Source organism: Uloborus diversus, chromosome 1, assembly GCF_026930045.1.
Source record: "Uloborus diversus isolate 005 chromosome 1, Udiv.v.3.1, whole genome shotgun sequence".
In the NCBI taxonomy this organism is placed as follows: domain Eukaryota; kingdom Metazoa; phylum Arthropoda; class Arachnida; order Araneae; family Uloboridae; genus Uloborus; species Uloborus diversus.
In genome coordinates, this window is record NC_072731.1 from 245,158,031 (window position 1) to 245,174,830 (window position 16,800).

The following is a 16,800-nucleotide window of genomic DNA, read 5'->3' on the forward strand; positions in this document are numbered from 1 at the left end:
CGGATTTCCGAGCTGCCCGACCCTCGTCCGTCCACTGTTACCGAACACGCGTGATTGTGCTGCTGTTACGCTGCACACGAGCGGCTACTGCACGATAAGACAATCCAGCTTCACGAAGGCTGATGATTCTGCTCCGTTCAAACTCCGAAATTTGCTTAAATTTCGCTTTCTTTCGTCCAAGAGGCATAGTAAAAATTCAAGTAACGTTTACTCATGCGCTACCGGTCTGCAATTCTAATCATTTGCATATCATGCCCTATTTTACATTTCCTGCAATTTTCAGCTCACTCGGGTAAGTCCTTCATGGTGTTGCAATTTTCACAAACAGGAGTGTGTGAATTCATATAAATTCAAAACGTCAAAACTAAGATGAATGCCAAGGGCTGGTGAAGAGAATTATGTAAAGTCGAGAGGATCGGGCAAAACTAGAATGGACACCACCGCCCAGATGGAGGGAAGTGGAGGCGGAGGCCGGTGGACAGAGGCTCAGAACTCAAAAGTGGACGTCAACTTCAACCAAAGTACGGATAACTAGCAATTCGTGATTGCTTTGAAAAAAAAAAAAAACTAGACATATTTCTTGGTCTACTATTGTACATTAAACTGGTGTCCAGTGAATATTAATCATCCTTGGAAATGATAACATACATGCGTCATTATTGGGAATTATAGCTTGAGAGCGTTACTCTCTTGGTTTTCCGACTACACCCATGCTCTCTTATCGGATGAACGGATACCTTTAAGTGGATAGGCAGAGCTTGGGCAGCAGGAGCTGTGGGCTTAGGCCACGCAACCTGGTATCAGGTGCAGTGCCATTTTCCTTCTCCTTTAATAAATAATCTCAGGTTCAGTAACCTTTTGTTTAGTTCTTTTAAGGGGGTATTTTAGTTTAGAGGCTTAATTTTAAGGTGGTTTTACAGGCGTAAAAAAAAAAAAAAAAAAAAAAAAAAAAAAAACAGCATTAGTTTCACTGTCCATTTTTATCAGTTTTTTAATCAATACTTTAAAAGTATAAAAATGCAAAATAGTTGAAAAAAAATCAAAATTGTAGTTGGAAGAGGCTGGCAAAGTGGAGACTCTAAAATAAAGGGGGGGGGGTCTCCTGGTTGACGTTATTCCGATCCTCCAGGTGATCTGAAACATAAAGTCAAGGTTCATTCTTATTAAACAAGGATGTAGAATTGTCTAGACGTAGCCGATTTGAAAAAAAAAAATTCCACAAAATGGCGTCTTTTTTTTTTTTTTTTTTTTTTAAGTTCATTTTTTGGTATTTTTTTAAAAATAATAAAAATCAAAAAATTCAAAAACTCCTACGTGGGGACAATTTTGATAGTACTAAGAAAGTCAGTACCAAATTTCAAGTAAATCGGTGAATTATAACTTGAGATATCTTGTCAACCGTATCGAGAAAACTAGTTTCGAGGAAAACGCTTTTAAAGTTTGCAGTCTCATTTCAGCAAAAAAAATTTATTTCAACAAAATTAACTGTAGCTCCAAAAATAATTTGAATTACCATAAATCCTCTTAGAAACTTATTCTTAAAGGCCTAAACTCTGAGAATATGAAGACAAGAACAAATCGATTTTTTTTTTTTGAATTTCTAGACTAGAAACCCCCTTAACTAAGTTGTGTGTGTGTTTCAAATTGTTCAAAAATGTTTTTTTTTTTTTTTTTTTTTGAAAGAGCACAGTCGAAAAACATGGGTTACTTCCTTTGACATAGTAAAGGAAGTATTGCATTCGCGAAAAAAAAACACTCAAGTATCGGCCTAATTTCATTTTGCTTCTACTTTTATGCAGAAAATAAATATAGATAAAAACAACGTTTAAAACTATTGTCTGTTCGAATTTTTCCATACATATCACTTGTACCCACTACTTTCATTAGGAAACAGGTTAAACCTTCACTTTTGCTATTTCAATAATTTTCTGGTCGGTCCTGTCACTTTTATAGTTTACACGTATTTTCTGCATTGAAAAAGTGATTCCTTCTAGTGTAAGCTATCCTTCATTTGCATCAAAAATAAACTTTTCTAAATTGCATTTTTTTTCTTGGAATCGCAGTTTTCATGCCTATGCAAGAATTCTAAAATCCTTAATTATTTGTGAGTGCAAAAATCCTGGAGGCGAGTACCGTTTCGTCGAATTGTTTTTAGATCATGTAGAATATCTTTGTGCAACCGTGTTTCCCTTAACTGTTCATATGAAATAAATTTTACTCTATTACTATAAAAAAATCACTTACTATTTTGTGTTCCGATGTTGGTGAAGAATCTATGTTTATAGAGTAGTGAGTGTCGCTGAAAAGTTAAAATTAATAGTTAATATGAGCAATAAACATTCTGAAATTTGTAGCAGTTTTTAAAAAATAACAAATCAAAAATATAGATAGAGGATGGCATTTCCGATCGATATCATTCATTCGATGCAACATCAGAAAAGTTCCTAAAAATGTATCAACTTAATGATTTGCTGTTTTAACTGTATGCTGTTTGCTGTTATGTATTTTATAAACGTTTTTTTGCTGCTTCCAAAATTTTTGCAGGACATGATCAAGACAACTTCAATTTGAAGGGCCGAATGAGTTTTATATTTTAATTTTCCAGATAATTCCGTAGCCTATAGTTATGATTTTGCATTGTGTCTTCATTTCATATTTAAGTATTTTCCCAATTTTTTTCCTCATGAGTTTTAATAGCTTTCTAAAAGATATCAAACGTACTATTAAGTTCGTACTATTTGAATGATTGTTCCGTCAAACATAATCATTCAAACAATCTTGAAAAGATGCTTGACCTTGGACAAACTCATTTTAAGTGGGTAAAGAAGAGATTGGTACACAACGGCAATGACCGTTATTGGAAACGTAAACCGGCTTTCCTCACCCCCTTTTCAATTAATGGAATCGTTTAGACTTCAGCCGATCAGATGTCAACTATTCAGAACCAGAAGATCCTACTTTTCTTGTTATGTTCTTATCTGTGAACATTTCGTTATCGTAAGAGGGGCCGACGTATTAACACCCCATACTTGGAGAGAGTGCTGTGTAAGTTGTGTTGGGGATATTATGGTGAATGGTAGTATCGACAAATAACAGTAAACGTGCCATTTTTGCAGTCGCAGCAATGGCATGGCGTGATAAGGGGCCATTCATTAATTACGTAGGATGATTTTGGCAATTTTCCCCCCTCCCCCCATGTAAGTGTACGTAAGATTTTTCAAACCCCTCCCCTCTATTCTTACGTAAGATTCCATTTCGTTTCTCAAATAATAAAATAAGGAATCCTACATCACTGAAATCGAAATTAAATTCACTATTATTAAATTATACCCTTTTGTGTAAATAAATATTTACTAAAAAGTTGGAATTTAGACTGACTGTTTTTTCGACACTTTTTTGTATAAGGTGCTATATTAATTAAAAATAAAACTTACCATACTTAGTGCGATTCTTTTATTCCATTTCAGACTATTCATTCAACCTTTATCCTGCCATTAGACTTAAATTGACATAGGGTTAAGTTTTTTTTTTCTCTGAACTCACACGCAGATTCAGAAATGGAAAAATGAGCATGGGGTCAGCCGTTTGCCTTGACCCGGAAACAGCTCCGATCTACGTAAACAATGATCGGATTCTTGCTGTTAAATGTTCATTTCATAAGTTTTGCAGAATTTCACATACATTCATCTTTAATCGGTCGACCAAAACTTCTCACATAATCCCATTGTTGTGAAAACGCAAGAGTGATGCAATTTTTTTTACCAGCACTGTATCTTAGCCTTTAAACTAAGAAGAGACTCATTCAAATGCGCGAAACACGCGCATCAAGTTTTTACTTTTCTCTCTCATTTAGATAGACTTGTCTTAACTGGATGTATGCCAATTCCATACAAATCGTGGTTGGACAGCACTTTTAACGGAGCAATTGCTTGTTTAGCGAATATACTTGAAATTTTAACCCTAACTCCAGTATAGAGTTAATAGTTGACCACTTTTTCGCTTCTTCACTCTCCTAAAATGACGGTTTTACCAGTAAAACAGTTAAGTGATCGAATGCAGTTCAGCCTCGTCAAAATAAAGCATTTTCCCTGAATGTCAATCATACCAAAATATATCATCTAATTATCATGCCGCGGCGCGAGTTTCATTGTTGATGACATCAATAGCGTTATTCGATCATTCGCTGTTATTTATATGAGGATTACAGCCCGTGTTAAATTACCAGCTGCACATATGCACTAAATTTATTATATTTGAGCTTCGTTCTAAAACTGAAGCTATTGTTAGTGTTTTGTTCATTCATCGCTCCAATATTAAAATAATAATATTAATAGTAAAATAAAGTAAAACTGTTCGCCCTCTTTTGCTCCCTTTGTTATTGGTGGACAGCGAATCACTTGATTCACTGTCTCCTCGAAATTTCTCCTTGAAATATGTTCTTCAAATTATTACTATGTTGTTACGCTTAGTCTATACATTGCAAGTGGTGGGAAAACGGCTTAGATAAAGATCAATTTGAACACAAAGTTGGCAACTTAATTTAAAACATTATTATTATTCACTATAATATTAAAATCTGTTCGCGTCCGTCTGTCTGTCAGTCTGTCTGTCTGAAGATCGATCTTCTCGAGAACCGCTGCGAATCGAGAGTCGAACGAGATACCGATCAATTCGAAATTTTCCAAGTGCGACTTTAATTAGCGGATATATTAATTAAAACGTTAATTAACATAACTTTCCTATTCCTATTCAGAGTCACAACTGACTACAACTGTATTTATGTCGAGGACTGCATACTAAGTGCCTTGCCTCCATTATTTTAAATACCGATAGATGGCAGCACCATCACCGGATCGAACAGTTAATGAGAATTTAGAACTAGTCCAGGAGCTAATAGCTACCTGGTGCTAGCACCCCCAGAGGTATCGTTTCACTTGGAGGACATTGAGACCACGAGCATATTTAACGTCGCCCAGTCCCCTTTAATGACGACGGTGGGTCTTCGACCATCGAGGTTCGAATTCAGGACCCTCCGGCCCCGAATCCGACATTCTACCGATCGGGCTACCACGGCCCCTAACATAACTTTATTCAGGAATTTTTATTTCTTTCCTGTTGCCATTTTGCATATGGGTGAGCAAGTAAAATTCTAATAATTGTTTTAAAAGAGATTTTTTTGGCTGCTTTCCCAATCTTAAAACAACGTTTCCATCTAGAATTTCATTTCGAATTAGTTTAAAATTGGTTGCTCTATTCGGACATAGCCTTTATTTTGTCGTCTGTCTTTTTTTTTTTTTTACATTCAACGTTCTTAACTCTTTTCAGCATATATGAAAGTTGTTTTTTTCGTTATGTTTATTAATTGTAGTGTAAGTTTATCATTCACCGGCCTCATATTTTGGTACATTTAGGATGCGCGACTAATTATGTTTATGTTGTTGGACTTTTTTCCGTCACATGGATGAGTTTTCGAATTGTAATAACTCTCTTTTTCCTTCTTGTTTCTATTTTTGTAATGCAGTTTGTATAGTTAAGAGAACATGTTAAATTAAGATTGTTTGGATTTCTTTAAGTGAAACAGAGTTGAACAAAAAAGATTGTTTTTAAGGATTTTAACAAAGCTAATTTGGAATCTGATGACTTGGTATTAAATTAATGCTTATTGGTATTTATTTAGTGTTGGTGCTTTAGTTTCACGTAGTCAACCAAAACGTATGTGTCATTTTATGTAAAAAGCCGATTGTAATTGTACATAAATATTTCAGATATAGTCTATCAGATTGTTCAGTTTAAAGTGAGCACAGATTATAGTTGATATTGCATATATATTCATCTTTTGTGCTAATTGAAAATACTCATAAGTTGTATCATTGATAACTATGATTAAAGTTAAAGAGATTTTTGCCAAAAAAATGCTCTATTGGTGTTTTGCAAACCTTGCATTACGCGTATTTATTTATTCCTTACCGCTTTAGAAACTGATGTCAGAGTAATACAAAAACATCAATTATACATCTCTTTCATTTTTTAAGTAGCCCGTGCAACGCCGGGCACGCAGCTAGTTTATCATGCTAATTTTTGTGAAGATTTTTGTCCGAACAGTTGAAATGATCTGCAATCTAAAAAAAAAAAAACATGTGATATAAATTGGCGCTTCTTGATCGGTTTGTGAAGGAACATAGAACATATGAGTATGCATAACTTGATCGGTCATTTGGATATCAACCAAACTTCTGCTCAGAAATGAACCAATACATACTGCATGGAAAAATTTGACTAGTAGTTAAAATGTTTTAAATCCAGGGAGCAAAATTGTATGTTAATATATTATGAGAAGCAAGCTACCTACATATGAAAAGATTAACTTGGACGGTATTTTTGGTTTATTAATTTGTAAAGAAATTTCATTAAAAAAAATAACTGTTAATATTTCATTCATTAATAGCTTGAATTTTTGATAGGAGCATAACTTAATTTAACTTTAATAAGTGATTTTCAAAATTTTCAAACACAAAATATGATTTTAACTGATGCTGCCATCTTTTGAGCAGAAAAAAGAATAAATAATAAATCCATTATACATTATAAATGAATTTTTCTGAAATGCTATCAATTAAGCCCTAATTTATAAGTAAAAATCAATTTGTCTCAATTCAACTTAAAAAAGTTAAAATAAGAAAGTATTAGCTGCAATGAGTTTATTTTACTTCGTATACACTAGTCAACACCAAAAATGCATCCCGCTCAAAAATAACTATTTCCGAAGTATTTTGCCCCAGGTTGGGATGGAAAATCTCACTACATGAAAACCGAAAGAAATTTAAATTTTCGGAAGAAAAATTCCCCAAAATCAGCCTCTTGTAAAGCCACCCATTTCTGATCCCAACCCAATGCTCATTCTGCTGGGAATAATGAAGAACTTCGTGAAAGCCGTGAACAAAGACAATTTTCCAATTCGCAACTCCAATAAACTATAGGGGGTGCTGCAGACCACTGTCTAATGGCGGATGAAAAAGGTAAAAACAAACAAATGCCGAAACTTATAACTTGCTTTGACGCTTAGTGAATGACAGTAATTTTTCATCGTGTTGTGGGAAGCTTTTCTTTTCTATTCTTCTAAAATTACATTGGGTCATTCCATGTCAAGTGATCCAAAATTTGGGAAATTTTTTCCCTCACCCTTTTGTATTTCTTTGAAATTTGGCTCATCGATTGTACCCTTTGAGGTAATCAAAAGTCCAAAATTTTTAGATTTTTATCTCTATTATTTTTTTATTTATGACACTTTGATTTTTCGAAAAACCCGCTTTTTTTCATGGATGCTTGAACATAAAATGGACGATAACTCAGCACCAAATATAGATAGAAAGATTTGGTAAAAAGCATTTTAAAGTACATTAGTTGCTGTTTAATGGGATATGTAACATGACTAATTTCAAAAAAATTATATTTTTTTAAAAATGAAATTTAAATTTTAAATTTGAATTTCTCGAAAAAGGTATGATGAATTTTTTTAAAAAAATTCTCAAAAATTTGTGTGTATTTTATCTTTATTTGTGCAAAGTTTCAAGTTGGGATCTCAATGGGATCATATTTTTTATGAATTTTTAAATAAAATTCGACTTATGAAATAATGACATTTTTCAGATTCTAACTAGTTAAAAATGGGGTTCTCTCACTGGGGATGGTTTAGTAAGTAGTAATTGATCATAACTATGCTTGAAATGAGCTGACGTGAATTTCTAAATTGGCAAGCAGGCCCCCCCCCCCCCGCGCCACCACTTTTATTATTTTTTTTCAAAACTATTCTTAAAATGTAAAAAAATAAATAAATGAATAAAAAACCAAATTGAATAGTAAACTTATTAAAAATTGGTAAATTTTCTTCTTTAAAGTAAGAAAAAGACCCCCACCCCCCCCCCGGGCCACCACTTTTATTATTTTTTTCCAAAACTATTTTCAAAATGTAAAAAATAAATAAATGAATAAAATAAAACAAAATGAATAGAAAACATATTAAAAGCTGGTAAATGTTCTTCTTTAAAGCAAGACAAAGTCCATTCCCCGCCCCCCCCCCACATTCACTCACACATACGATTAACACTATACTGGTATCACGCTTCGTCTGATGCTTTTTTTTTTCAGACCAAGTGTTTCTTTTTCAATCCGAACTTCACAAAGTGTACTTGATTATTTCACTATCTGATAAGGAAAGTTATGATTCATTTCGTTCCTTACCCCTGCACCAACTTTCAATTTTGGATGGAGGAAAGAAATAGTTTGCCCCAAGATCACAGCAAAATAGGAGCGTTTCCCCCCCCCCCCCGTGTTGTTTCATTCTTTTTACACTAAACTAAAAATAAATCTAAGTATCAGGTCATATGTCTGTCAAGCATAACACTAACTGTTTTTCTATAACATTTGGAGTGCAGCTGTTTTTTCTTTTCTTTAATGCTAGTTTTCTTTTACTTTCACTTGTAAACGAGAGCAATGCAGCGAGATCTATTTATACATACATTAAAAGCAGTTATAGATCAAACACATTTTGCTAATTTGAGCATAACCTTCCATGTTATGTTTCATTCCAGATTGCCCCCCCCCCCCCCCTCCCCCTCCCCTACCGTCCCACTTTCCGAAAGAAAAAAAAAATCTGCAAATGAGTGGTTCTCTTCAGTTTTTCTGACTTTTAGTTTTTATGACCCCCCCCCCCCCCCATTAATAATCTTTAGGTCACTACTGATGTTTAGCAGCGTGTGTCCCAGTTTATTAAGGTTATAACTCTTACGTGCCGGCTTTTTTTCTAAATACAGTTTTGAAAAAAAAAAACGATAAAAAGTGGTTGTGTGACGGAGGGGGGGGGGGGGGGTACTAATCTACAAAGTCATGTCAGTCCATTTCAAGCATAGTCATGATCAATTACTACTTACTAGACCTTCCCCAGTAAAAGAACCCCATATTTAACTGGTTAGAATCCGAAAAATGTCATTATTTCATTAGTCAAATTTTATTTAAAAATTCATAAAAATATGATCTCATTGAGATCCCAACTTGAAACTTTGCACAAAAAAAGATAAAATACACACAAATTTTTGAGAATTTTTTTAAAAAAATTCATCATACCTTTTCTGAGAAATATAAATTTAAAATTTAAATTTCATTTTTTTAAAATTAAAATTTTTTTGGAATTAATCATGTTGCATATCCCATTAAACAGCAACTAATGTACTTTAAAATGCTTTTTACCAAATCTTTCTATCTATATTTGGTGCTGAGTTACCGTCCATTTTATGTTCAAGCATCCATGAAAAAAAGCGGGTTTTTCGAAAAATCAAAGTGTCATAAATAAAAGAAATAATAGAGATAAAAATCTAAAAATTTGGACTTTTGATTACCTTAAAGGGTACAATCGATGAGCCAAATTTCAAAGAAATACAAAAAAGTGAGGGAAAAAACTTTGGATCACTTGACATGGAATGACCCCATTACATTATAAACTATCTGAAGCCTGTAATTCACCCCAAAGAAAACACGTGGCATGGAACGTTTTACCTTTTTCTTTAGCATTGTTAATCACTGCAAGGTAGCGTATTCGAGCTCTGGAGTTGCGAATACCTTAGCGGGAAATTTCCCAAGACATACCGAAGCTAAGGTTAAGGAGAGTATTTTTAACGGCCCTTCAAACGCGCGAAATTATGAAAATCGGTGCTTGAGGGGGGGGATTGCAAAGGGAAAAAAACACCCAGAAAGCATATATTACAAATATTTCTAACCAGCAGCGAAGACGATAACTAAAAACAGCTGATCAAATATCCTGGGGGAAGTTCCATGAACATTGATGAATGATTTCTGTAAAACTCTATTTTGTTCACTTTTTCCAGGATATTTTGTTTAAAAACTATAGCTATGAGCTGTGAGCATGAGAAAAGGTTTCACCAAGATATCTTTACAATGGAGCCCAGATATCAGGGTCATTGAGCTGAGTTACTGCTCACCAAATATTGCTGAACTATTACAAGAGATGGTCCCTCTTTGACGTGCAAAAAACAATCGAAAATGAAGCGTTTACATCAATAAGCCAAAAGCAACCACTGCTTTCCCCAAAAAAAAGCCTTTTTACATAAAACAGGACCTATTGAATAACATTTATTGCACATAATTCTTCTTTTCCTTTTTACTTCCTTTTACAAAAAAAAAAAAAAAAGTATTGTATTTGCGAAAAAATTTTCACTCAAAAATCGACCTTAATTTTCATTTTGCTCACCCCCGAATGAATGTTGAGTTTTTTTTTTTTTTTTTTTTTTCGACTCGACCACACGTGCATATATACCTAAGAACGTATAGACGCCCAAAATATCCATTTTGACGTTTCCCGAGGTAATTACAACAAGTTTTCTCGTGACGTCTGTATGTAAGGATGTATGTACGTATGTGCGCAAGTATGCCGCATAACTCAAGTACGGTATGTCCAAGAAAGTTGAAATTTGGTACATAGACTCCTAGTGAGGTCTAGCTGTGCACCTCTCTTTTCGGTTGCATTCCGGTGTTTCTAAAGGGGTCTTTTGCACCTTTCTGTGGGAAAATCATTGTTAATTTCGATGCAAACTCAAGTGGTGTTGTGATTTGTCGGAGACTTGGCAATATATCACCAGTCTTTTAGTCGCCAACTAGGCGACAAATTTGGCGTTTTTTTTTTTTTTTTTTTTTTTTTGAGCAATCACGATTGCTTATTGCTTTCATTTGACTGTTTTTGGCGTGTTATCATTTTTGTTCCCACCGGTGCCACCGCCTACCAGTACCAACCGTTGGCCGGCCTCACGATTCTGCTCCTGTAGCGAAAACCATCTCCAGGTTGCATCCATATCCTACACACACACGCCTACACACACACACGCCTACACACACATACACACTCTCATGCCTGCACACAGACACAAACACACAATCCTACACACACACACATACACGAACACCTAAACACACACGTGCGCGTACGCACACAGTACTGCATACACAACACGCACACACATGAATACATACACACACACGCACCCACACACATGCGCCTACACAAAAACACACGCGCGTTCATACACACACGCTCGTGATTGCGAAAAACATAATTTGAATTCAAGACGACAAAAATTCAAATTAATATTTTTTTTTTAATCTGGTTTCAATTTGGCCATTGTTGGTGATATTTAGAGCGTTAACTATTGAATCACATTAAAATTGCCAATGATGGGGAAATAACTTTAAATTGGTGTAAAAGGAAGTCATGTGATGCACACATCAGCTCGTTTCTTTTTCGAAAACAACATTTGTTGCAATTTTCTTTATTTAATGCTTCTTCTCAATTTGAGCATAGTTAGGTTGTCGTGTTGAGGGTCTTTTACTACGTACAAATTAAAACTAATTTTATTGTTCGCTAGACAGAGAGAGAGGGGAAACACTGTGAGTACATGAAAGAGCACTATTTAATTCTCCCCTGAAATTTATAAAGTCGGCTTATAATTAAAATACAAACTGTGTAATAAAACTTTACTCTTACGAAAAAAAAAATCCTAAACAAATCTGGTAGAGGAAGGGTACTGATTTTGCCTCTCTTTTCAGCAATCAGCGTTCCTTAAAAAATTACAGTCGCTCCCAGGAAAAATCCTGAGTGCGCGTCTGGGTTACGGTAACATGGCGGCTTGACGAGATTAACGAAAAATAATATAATTAGATATATTTTTTTTATTTTAGTGAAATTTTTAATTTAATATAAGGGCTTGTAAAAAATTATTTGGGGGATAATACTTTAAATTTTAATGGAGCACTTATGAGCTTTTTGTGGCCTAACTTATTTATTTGGCGAAATTTCCGTTATTTTAATAAAAATTTTTAGATTCCAGGATTTTGGAGACTTCCATACGACCAAGTTACCTTAATTCGGCCTGTAATAGAACTGTTGTGAAAATCTCTGCAGAACGCCACCTAATGGTATTCGTCTTGACTTTGCCACAGTGAGGTTCATTTTCTGTAGGCTCTTGTTTGCTTTAAATAAAACTTCATTTTCAACTCCAAACTTTTTAATGATAGATTAAAATAGGCGTGTTGATACATTTTAACTCTAATATTTATTCGAAACAAGATCTATTTGACTCAATGCATCGTTTTGAACTGTCAATCAATTTACCATGGAACTTTCAATTTCAGTTTTTTGAATGTTTTTAGCACCTGTGTCACAGCTGCTTGAATTTCCAGCAGTCATGACACAGTTGCTAAAGAACATTCCCAAAACCGAATTTGAAACTTTATGGACAAATTGCTTGACCGTTCAAAACGTCGCATTGAGCTAAATGAATCCTATTTTAAATAAATACTAGCTTTAAAACATATTACTGCGCTTATTTTATTCTGTAACTATAAAGTTCGTTTATTTTTAGATCACTCTGTGTATATATTTGAGTGTTTTATAACCATTTTTGAAGTTTTGAATTTTTACAATGAAGTGCTCTTTTTCTGATGGATTTGGAGAGATGCAATGTATTTGCAGTATCGGGACTTCATGATTTAAATCAATATTTTAAAATTTTATAATGTCTAACGGATGAAAATTCGTAAAACATTTTATAAATCATTTTAACCACGTTTTTACTTACTATAACGAAATTCTAATTAGCTTCACTAAAAGTAGTAAACTTTTTTCGGTATTCCTTCCATTGTCATATTTTCCCTTCTTTTCTTCAAAATACTTTTCTAGGTCCTTTTAAATTTATTTTTGTGTTGTCTCTCTAAACAAGCATATTTTTCTCTGTTAAGCGTTTTACCAAGCTCTTCAGATTAAAGTTTGTCCTTGCATTCTATAAACTTTCAGAAAATGTGATATTTTAACATTTCGTTACTGCTGTGTTTTTTCTATTTCTGCTGCTGTGAAATTTCATCTTTTCAATAGTAAATGTTGCAATAATAAAAATGTGATCGGCATTAGCCACGCGTAAATGCGCTGGCTTGCAACTGAGTCATGATGACAAATTGAAGTACTGACTCAATGAGTCATTTTAGAAGGGAAAAAACTGCAAAACAAGTTGGAAATACGTTTTTAGAACAAACCACTTTATATTTTATTGGTTCAAGGTGCATGTTTCTTATAACAGCTAAGATTGTAAATATTTTTCTGTTAATAAATCCCTTTTCAACTGAAAACACATTTTGAAAAAATGGTTTTGCTTTGTTTTCTTGATACATGGAATAAGTTCGAAATCCGACTTCAGAGGTTTAACCTTAGAGCAAGAATATAAATGGAGAGAGCAAGTCTTATTGGCTTAGCAAAAGCTGAGGCTGCGAATCCAAGTCACGTGACTCAACAACGACGAATGGTTGGCACGTTTTGCGTGAAACTAGCGAAAGAAATCTGATTTCTTCCAACGCTTTGCTTTAAAATCTGCCACGTGACTTGGGGTTTTTGGTTCACTTAAGAAAGTCTTCACTCTCTCCATTTTATTTCTTCTCAATGTGTTCAACAGTCGGGTACTTCGTTTACAAAAACAGCCAAACCGGTAATTGAAAATGCCATATGGAAAATTCTGGAGCAGTGTTACTATCCCAATCTGTCACTGTGTATGGTACGGTTCTGATAACAAGACACCTGACTGTGAGATAGTTCATATCTGCTTGAGGAGGAAAAAAAAGGAATTTTGTTGGCACTAAGCCGAAACCCACCACACGTTATCGGCGAAGCAAACCAGCTTTCTTAATCCATTTTCAACAAATAGCATCGCTGAATTCAACGTTTCAGATCATCAGAGCTAAACATTCTACTCCATTGATTCAATTTGAACGCAACTTGCGTGGTGAAGCAAATCTGGTTTCATCAAAATCAGCATTGTGTAGCCCCCCCCCCCACGAAAAAGAAGAAGCGTTGAACGTTTTCGAGACAGTTTAAATGAGTTTGGGGCCATTCATTAATTACTTAAGAGTCCCAACGGGGAGGGGCTTTTAGAAAAATTTCTACATACCCTTACTTGGGGGGGGGGGGGGGGGTCAAGCTCATTCTTAAGTAAGATTTTCCAAGTCGATATTTTACACTTGAAATCACGTGGTCAAGTGGTTTGACAGGGATTATATTTCATTTGCGTCAGGAAGGTAAAAAACGTATTAGGATGAGCAGTTTTTTATTTGTTTTACAAAGATTTAATAGTGTCAAATGTAATAAAAGATTCGCACTATTTTTGGCATGTTTTATTTTTAACTAGCCGCCTGCGGCGACCAGCTGGTCCGCCTTTTTACGCCAGGGGTGCCGCCTTCGGCGGCTGCTTAAACAATTTAGCGACGACATTAATCAATGTTTTTCTCTATAAATCAGTATTATCATTCGTTTTTTTACGCCAATGTTGCCGCCATCGGCGGCTGCTTAAATTAATTTCGTGGCGGTGTCAATCAATCTATATCTATCTATATCATTAATAATTTGAATAAAATATTTACTAGATCTGTCTCCAGTTTCGTCGTTTGGAATATTTTTAAAGGAGGAGGAGGGGAGACACAAACGACGTACTCTTCTTGCAAATGTTGTCGAATAATAACAAAAAGCACTTCCACTTTTATGTGAAAGCATTGTTTTTTCAAAGTCATGGTGTATGTGGGGGAGGGAGGGGGGCATTGACACCCAATGCGCAAGCAGCCACCTACGGCGGCTGTTTGGCTAACTTGTCATTTACCTTTTTACTTCAAGTTTGCCGCCTTCAGCGGTTGTTTAAATAAAGTTGGCAGCAGTATTAATCAATCCATCTCTATCTTTTTTTTTTGTGCCATTCACATTTTTACGCCAAGATTGCCGCCTTCGGCGGCTATCTACCTTTACAATCTATCTCTACATTTTCTTATCCATCTCTATTTATTTTGACCTCCTCACCCATTTCCTAATAAAAACAAAGAACACTCAAAAAAAAAAAACGCTTTTTTTCATTTAAGTAGAGCAAAAAAAAAAAGCTCAAATTCCCCGTAGTGTGCAAAAAGTAGCGTTTGACAAAGATAAAAAAAAAATCTCGCTGTTTTTATTGAATTAATGCGCACAACTATGAAATGTAACGTAATATAGATACAGCGAAAGGTCCAGCTTGGGGGGGGGGGGAGGATGGAAAAAGAAATAAATGCAATCCCTAAATAAAACAAAAAAAAAGGAAAGAAAAAAAGCAAGCGCTGCCGAAAAAACACGTGGTCATCACGTCAGAAAATAAAGTAAGCTATATAGTAAAAAAAAAAGATTAACATTGCTTGCGATTAAGATTCCATCGTAAATATCGAATCGAAACCCAAGTAGTGACGTCACAGGCATAGAAGATTGAAGAACGCTTTTTTCGACTGATGCGTGAAAGGACATGATGTGTTCAGCATCAAAAATATTATTAAAAAAAAACTATTGCGTATTTTTAAGAACTTTTTTCTTCTGAAGAGGGCGAAATGGTTTTACTATTACCAACTTAAATTTCAGAAATGATGCTTTGATACTTCTCGCAGGATGATATTAGAAAAAAATAAAACCCAGGAAAACATGCAAATTAAAGTTTTTTTCAAAAATTCATAAAAAATACAAAAATTGCTCTATCTTCAAAATTTTTTTGTTCATCATATTTAAAATTAAATTTCCGACACTATAGTATCAAAAATATTTGTCTGGCGTGATTGGTTCGGGGTCTGTGAGGTTAAAAGTACTAAAAAGTGCTAAAAATCACATAAAACATTAAATAACTTTTTTTCTAATTAAAATATCAAAAATCGAAGCCCGAGGTGCACAACTTCAGCAAAAACTACACCTGTATACCAAATTTCATCTTTCTAGGCCTTACCGTTTTCCCGGGATGCGCGCCACACACACACACACACAAACATCTTATTTTATTATATGTATAGATTAGTCTCGCATCATATACAAAAAAAAATGTCGAAAAAACATTCAGTCTAAATTCCAACTTTTTAGTAAATATTTCTTTACTCAAAAAAGTTTAATTTAATAATAGTGAATTTAATTTCGATTCCAGTGATGTAAGATTCGTTATTTTATTATTTTGAAAAACGAAATGGAATCTTACGTAAGAATAGGGGGGGGAGGGGTATGAAAAATCTTACGTACCCTTACATGAGGGGAGGGGCGGTCAAAAGTGGCCGAAATCATCCTTACGTAATTAATGAATGACCCCTTTGCATCTACCAACCAAGTTTTGGATGGCGATTCCAGAGCTACAGATGATATTATGTCATAATGACCACTGAACATGGTAGGTTTCCAGATGCTTCTAGGCGTGATATCCATCTTTCCCTTGCAAGTTTTAAAAATTCATTCAAAATGCGTAAAAATTTGATTTCTTAACTCAGTTTGAAACCCTCACATATGTAATAGCCAATGTTCGAGTAACGCTCTTCGCGTCATCAACAATGAAACTCGCGCCACGGCATGATAATTTGATAATATGCTTTGGAGATGGTGTAACATGCAGGGTAAGGCTTTATCGTGACAAGGCTAAACTGGATCGGGTAACTTAACTGTTTTACCGGTAAGACTAATTTTAGGAGAATGAAGAAGCGGAAAAATGGTCAACACTAACCGCTACCTACTGGAGTTTAGGGTTCATCCACTGGAGTTAGGGTTAAAATGTCAACTATCAAACTTTCAGCAAACAGGCAATGGCTTCGTTCAAATGTAGATGAAATTTTCACCCGTCATATCTTGACGAGCGATTTTCTAGTATAATATATTTTGTAAAAACTTTAGCATATTTCCTTAAGCTTTTAGTTTTCCTCCTAACTGAAAGCAAAAAATAC

At 34.6% G+C, this 16,800-nt stretch overlaps 1 protein-coding gene across 1 annotated transcript in view; it reads right to left on the bottom strand.

Annotated features, from left to right (window-relative positions):
* The window catches only part of LOC129234221 (amiloride-sensitive sodium channel subunit beta-2-like), an 84,098-nt gene that overhangs the window by 15,100 nt on the left and 52,198 nt on the right, over positions 1-16,800 (bottom strand). Inside the window, exon 9 of the mRNA XM_054868153.1 lies at positions 2,245-2,299. Within this exon, the coding sequence (XP_054724128.1) occupies positions 2,245-2,299 (55 nt within the window). The remainder of the gene's footprint in view (positions 1-2,244; positions 2,300-16,800) is intronic.